This window comes from Semicossyphus pulcher, unplaced genomic scaffold, assembly GCF_022749685.1.
Source record: "Semicossyphus pulcher isolate SPU_LCO1_2020_fin unplaced genomic scaffold, fSemPul1.0.p SCAF_4, whole genome shotgun sequence".
Classification (NCBI taxonomy): domain Eukaryota; kingdom Metazoa; phylum Chordata; class Actinopteri; order Labriformes; family Labridae; genus Semicossyphus; species Semicossyphus pulcher.
Genome location: NW_027211715.1, coordinates 17,452,403 through 17,459,000, shown reverse-complemented (window position 1 = coordinate 17,459,000; position 6,598 = coordinate 17,452,403). Strand labels below are relative to the sequence as shown.

The 6,598-nt window shown below is 41.1% G+C and overlaps 1 protein-coding gene across 1 annotated transcript; it reads left to right on the top strand.

Annotated features, from left to right (window-relative positions):
• The first annotated feature begins 3,333 nt into the window (after window positions 1-3,333).
• Window positions 3,334-6,522, top strand: LOC138607041 (C-C motif chemokine 17-like). The gene is made up of 5 exons (XM_069679573.1): window positions 3,334-3,472; window positions 4,485-4,614; window positions 5,306-5,453; window positions 5,556-5,634; window positions 5,733-6,522. Exons 1-4 carry the CDS (start codon window positions 3,409-3,411, stop codon window positions 5,592-5,594), a joined length of 381 nt encoding a protein of 126 aa, XP_069535674.1. The 5' UTR covers window positions 3,334-3,408; the 3' UTR covers window positions 5,595-5,634; window positions 5,733-6,522.
• Window positions 6,523-6,598: the final 76 nt, after the last annotated feature.

The following is a 6,598-nucleotide window of genomic DNA, read 5'->3' as shown; positions in this document are numbered from 1 at the left end:
TGAATTCAAGGCCTAATTTATGTTTTTTTTCACGTGGCAAACTCTTTTATGTCAGTTTCCTTATTAAACTTTCTGCAGGACATGTTAAAGAGACTTATTGTGCAACCCTTCACCATTCTAGTTTGGTCCTGAATCTTGGTTCCGCTTGCAAATAACTAGCCAACATTAATAACCTGGCTGCGTGTCGGAAAGTTTCCAACATGCACAATGGAAAATAATGTCAGAAGTCTTTCCTGCGATCTAAACCATCAACTATAAATGTCAGTCTTTGGTGTCAGTCCAACAGGAATAACTTGACGGAAGATAAAAATTTCTCCTCCCTTCAACAGCAGGCCGAGTGGAACAGAATCAAATGCAGCCTCAAGACATGTACGATTTTTATTGACAGTCAAGAATGCTTATTAGTCGTGACTCTGGGAAGACAAAACCGAACTAAACGGCTTTGAACAAGCATGCAATGTGTCGCTGAAGCTAAAACAAAATAAGCCAAATTACAAACCAAACAAGAGATATGATTAAGATCTGTGAAAGAGTGGATGCTTCTTGTGGTGACCTGTTGGCCTTGGGCTTAAGGTCCCGACCACATCATGTCAGGCCCAGGGAGCCTTATTGCATGCTATTCTCCTTCAGTTTCCCCCCTCATCTACTGTCATCTCTCTACTCTGTTCTTCAAATAACAGCATAAAAAGCCCCCGTAAGTTATCAGTTGTTAATAAATGTACCATTATCCCTAAAGAATCAATTAACACCCGGATGAAGAGTAACAATGTGCTCTGTTACACCTGTAACCACTCAGCAGTGATGTCATAGCCTTCTTCAGTACACTTCTGCATCAGAGCAGCGAGATAAACCACAGAGTTCAGCAAAAACAAGACTTTAAACTAGTGTCAGCCAAATCGTAACTCTACGATTATTACTTACCACTAATTTTAGAATTACTCTGCAATTTGTTGTTATGATAGAAAAGTCCTCATAACTTCAGAGACAGAGTGTTTTGTGCTATCGGAAGCCAGCACATTTTTTCTCAACAGTGCTGCTGAGTTTTATTAAGTGACTTTTTATGTGCTCCATTCACATAAAAACCCTAAGTGCTGGTTTGTACTCGCCATCAGTTTGGGGTATTTGGATGATTGGAAGACTCTTAAAGGACACGGGAATAAGCAGCATAGACATTCATCCAGGCCACATTAGGTTTACATGGAACATCATTACCTAGATAACTCCGTAAGTGGTGTTCACTGTTATCATAAAAATTGTTTCAGAACTGCTAACTGATTCTTTTTTTCTTTGATAAAAAGACTTGATTCTCTCTTATAGTTATTATTCAGCGAGGCACGTTGAGCACTTTGTGAGTTTAATTTGTCCACGCTGAGATGTGGCTAGATTTGTCACGCTTAATCAGGCCTTTATCGATCACTTTGTACACTGTTTTATTTGGCAGGATCATCTGACTTCAGCACTTTTGTCATTTTTCTCTACCACGAGTTCAGTTCAAAGGAATACCTTCCCTGAAACAGATGCAGGCCTACATCAGTTTCTCTGTTTTCCCTCCTCATAATCAGGTCCTGATGCTGTTTTATGTTGAAACCTCTCTGTAATGGATGTAAATGATTGACTCTCAGAGCCTCCAGCTTATTCTTGTGGTGTTCAGTTATGGAAACTAAATGACAATTTTATTATGATTTATGTGCAGGCAAGGAGTGGCTGCAAAGACATATTAAGGACATATTTTTCAAACATCTGAATCACTTTATTGTCCAAATATATTATATTTACATGGTGCCTTTGGTGTATTTGCATGAGCCAAGCCATAAAAAAACATATAAAAGTAAGAAAACAACGACTGGAATCTAATAATGACCAGGGATAGGTTTCAGAGTGGCTGTCTGAGTTTGTTCTGTAAATTGGATGCATGATGGTAAAGCTTAAAAAAAGATTTGTCTTTGTTTGTTTGAAGAAAAATGTGTAAAATTTCTCTATCAAGACTACAAACATACCCCTTAAAACCCTCTACATTGCCAAAACAAACAGCAGAGCGCCATCAGCATAGAAAGAAACATAATAACAAGTGATAGCATACAAACAGAAAACAGAAAGAGGCCGAGGATCAAACCTTGTGGAACACCACTTACAGAATGAACAGATAAGAAAGGGAGATTACACATAACAAGCGTGCAAACTTAAGTCATACTGTTAAGCAATTTTCAGATACAGGAGGAATTTACATGAGACGAATGAGGCTTGGCACCCTGGGTGAAGAGGAAGGAGAGGTGAGATGAGTGTTAAAGAAGAAGAAAACAAAAGGGAGGGAGTTTGGCTGAGCGTAAGAATGACTAAAATGCAAACAAACAGAAAACAGAAAGAGGCCGAGGATAAAACCTTGTGGAACACCACTTACAGAATGAACGGATAAAAGGGGAATTTACACATAACCAGCACGCAAACTTAAATCATACTGTGTAGCACTTTTCAGAGATCATGGACACAGAAAAAAGCAAACCCATCAAGCATATAACTGGGAAGCATAAAATCAAGAAAGAGCAACAAATGGGTCTTGTGTAGATTTTCAAGGATGCACACTGATTTAGCTTCTCTGATACTTTGTATAGGCTGTTTCAGAGTCAGTAACAACAATATCACTATTACAAGTAGAGTTTAAGTTTTATATGGTACAAGAATAACATGAGTAACATACATTTTACATCTAACATTATATAATTACTTTTAAACCATGAATAATTTATACATGTTAAGTCATAAATTCAGTTTAAGACACTTTCTAGGTGTGTTTGGCACTTTGTCTGGAATCTCACAAAGAACATAACTCGGCTAAGACTGATCCAAAAGCACAAATCAGACACGCCTTTTGTTCTGTCTAAGAGTTTCCACAACTACACTGTACAGCTGCAAACGAGGGTTAATTGGATATAATTTGGAAATCAGGACCAAATCAGGACTGATCATGTAACATGAAAGCTGAAGGGCGATTCATCATTATTTAAGCCATTAAATCTGTTTCAGAGCTGAAGGGGAAAGGCACAAACATCAAGCAAAGAAGCAGGATACAGGAGGAATTTAAAGGAATTTAAATGAGACAAATGAGGCTTGGCACCCTGGGTGAAGAGGAAGGAAAGGAGAAATGAGTGAGAGGTGAGATGAGTGTGAAAGAAGAAGAAAAAATGAGGGAGGGAGTTTGGCTGAGCGTGAGAATGACTGAAAATGGATAAACAGAGGGTGGGAGGGAAAGACGGTAAGATAGAAAAAGAGAGGTGGTGGAAGTGAGTGAGTGAGAGATGGGCAGGGAGGTATAAAGAGAGGGAGGGAGTAATATAAGAGAGGCAGCCATAGAGGGAGAGGTGACAGAGTAGATTATCCTCCTCTCCTCTCCTCCTCTCTGCCAGCCTCATCATGTTCATGCTGCAGATGTTGACTGTTATCTCTCTGACTGTTATTCTCCTGGCATCTGTGGAAGGTAGGACACAACCATACTTACTATGTGTGTGTGTGTATGTGTGTGTGTGCGCATGGCGTGCATGCACCCTGCAGGTGGACAGTGTAGCAAAGAGAGCGATGGCGAAGACAGAAAAGGAGAGAAGAGGGAAAGAGGGGTAGCAGCATGCAGCAGGAGCAGCAGGGATGGAGGCATGGATGTAAACAGAGGGGCAGAACGCAGGAGGACGAGCATCTGAAATCACACAACACTCACACAGAATGCAGGAACTGTGTCAGGGCTCAGTCTGTGTGATGTGTCGTCTTGTCTGTTTTGTGAAATGTTGTGAAAGCGCTTGAAGTGCGTTGACGTGCCCGAGGACGGATTCAAAATCATCTGTGGCATAACAAAGCGGCACTGTCCTATTTTACAGCTCTCATTGCTCCTGCTGCTTCCATCACACTTTAATTTGTTTACACATTTGCTTTGGATGAAAAGGCATCATGGCACACCCTCCACACAAACACACACACTCCTCCCCTCTTTCTCTCACTTTCTCTGCCTCTCATTTCCCTGCCATGCGAGTATGTTTTGCAGCACAATGGGATGCCATTGTAATTCCTCTGACATTCTTGTGTGTACATGTGCGTGTCCATATGGGAGTGTGTGTGCGTGGATATGTAACTAGAGGGCATGTGCACATTCTGCAGAACAGACAACATTTTGTTGTGTGCGAAAGCTGCAGAAAGACTGTTTCAGTCTTTGCTAACATCAGATTATGGACTTCAGTGCTTGAGAATCAGCATCACGTGCAGAGAATACAAATGCAAAATGTCTTTGTAGCTAATGTTATTTGTAATAATGTGAAATAGTGCATACTGCGAGAAACTTTTGTTGCTTCAGTTTCCTGTTCTCACTTTAGATAAAGATGATTTGACCTGGTAGACTAAAGCTAAGACGTCAAATAGAAGGCAATAAGCAAACATCATTAATTCAGGCGGACACAATTAACTTTCCTTTTATTTCCTCCGTGTTTGTCGCCTTACTTTCCCAGGTAAAGGCGTGCAGATGCAAAGGGATGTCCAGTGCTGCATGTTGTACTCCCAGGGCAAGGTGCGTACCAAAGATGTGTTGCGGTTTGAGGTGCAGACGGAGGGGCCCGACTGCAGTATACAAGCCATCATGCAAGTATTTCAACTATCCACTCCTGGAGCTAAAGAGCACACAGCAATCTGCAGGCATGGAAAATATGCCTCTCGTTAGAGGAGGGCAGAGCCGGGCTGAGAGGCATTGTCATCTTTCCAGGTCATGTTGTTATGGCAGGGCTCGGAGCTGTAATTGCCAGGGAAGTAAGAAAGGAAATATGTGGGAATAACAAGCCGTCTGAAAATACCTCCCGAGCCCTGCCTCAGCCAGGCAGTCGGAACAGCAGGGTTTAGTTAAGTAAACTATTCTGCATTGTGATACCTATTGTTTCCAGCAGGTCAGAGAAATCTGATGTAGCTGGAGGAGCTTGCTTTTGCATGTGGTCCAGTTAACAAAAACAGAGAATTCTTACACAAAAGTTTGAGTCGTTTCTTTAAGTGCTCTGTATTTCAAAGGCTCCCAGCCTCCTTTCTCCAACTTTCCTCGCTTTTGATCACAGTTTGACTTCTTTCTGACAGAGATAAAAACTAATATGACCCTATTTCCAGCATGTCTTTGAAATTCCCTGGGGGTCAAATTCTCTGACAGACATCTTTGTAGTCCTCCACATTAACGCTCAATCGTAACTTCAATGTTGTTCAGATTAAAAGTTAGGGTTTCTGTCATATTACTTCTGACACCTGCAGCGCCGTCCTGTCTTGTGTAATAAGTATTTTGTTCTTTTTGTAGTCTTTACACGAAGAAGGCCGTGAAATGTGCAGACCCCAGAGACCGGAAGGTGAAGAGGTTGCTGAGGAAGCTCCTGCAGAGACAGAGAACCAAGGCCCACCGAACCATGTGGCTGCTTCCTCATGACAACCTGCCCGTCATGACAGAGGTCAGATACAAGCTACTTTATGTCTACATGTCATCACAACCTGTGATCTATGATTGTTTATTTCCATGTTACTTGAGACAGATGTCCTCCTCTGTTAATTAGGACAAGAAGGATAACTGGGCTGTTCTCAATGTGGAGTGATGGAGCACAATCACATATGGAGGAAAACTCATAGTCATAAGTAAGTTGTTTTTTAAAGCACTTTGAACTTCAGTATATGGTGTAGTTCATCTCTTACATGTTTCATCCCATATTCTTCCATCCTTCTCTGTTCTTCAGGCCAAGTAAACTTTCAGCAGCTCGTCATCTTTACGCGGCGAAGCTCTGCTGACTCTCCAGTCGTCTCGTGTCTCTCTCTATCTACACTATCTGTCTCCCTGGGACCAGACCTGGGCAGCAATACATATTTAAATGGCTGTCGATATTTAAACATGAACTGTGCTTGAAATATTCCCAAACACGTGGCAGAAACGGAGGAGTATTTACTTGTAAGATAAGCAGAACTGTTTTTTTTTATTGGCTCATACTGTTATTTGCCACGGTCTGCCTGGAAGTGTCTCTCTCTACGATAATATTACTACTCGTGGCTGATGTACAATCAGTGGAAAAGGTGTAATAAAACAAATCAAACCGAGCAGTGATATTTAAACTGTATATCAGCAAGATACTCTATGCTTATTTGTGACTTGTATACTTTCAGTGATGTGTAATGACAGTGCACACAGTGCAGACTTTGACCTGATATATCTGACTGTTAGACAGGTGAATAGAGAGGGGGTTTCACCTTTTTAGTGAGCAAATGTTCCTGATATTCTGTCCATATAGACTGTTTGTAAACTCAGTGTTAAACTCGAGTCAATCTTTAAAAAAAGGTCCTCAGGCATCTACCAGAAGATCTACACCTGTGCAGTTTACATTTGTCCTTTTCACCAGTAGTCCGTCACCAAACTATGCCAAAGTATTCATGATTCAGTTCACCACACGGCAAGGCTGTTAAAACTTAGAGGGCTCAATTGTGTGTGACACACAAAAGTATTGTAGAAGAATGCACTGTATGTGATTTTATAAAATAACCTGAAATAATAGCTGCAACTGCCTCACTGTCTTTTTTTGCATCCTCTGCATGTCTTACCTCACAATACACT

Bases quoted from the DNA above. Each gene is read 5' to 3' on its own strand.
- LOC138607041 (XM_069679573.1), top strand. From the start codon at position 3,409: ATGTTCATGCTGCAGATGTTGACTGTTATCTCTCTGACTGTTATTCTC. The intron at 3,473-4,484 runs GTAGGACACAAC...TTACTTTCCCAG, and splicing joins TCTCCTGGCATCTGTGGAAG to GTAAAGGCGTGCAGATGCAA. The intron at 4,615-5,305 runs GCAAGTATTTCA...TTCTTTTTGTAG, and splicing joins TGCAGTATACAAGCCATCAT to TCTTTACACGAAGAAGGCCG.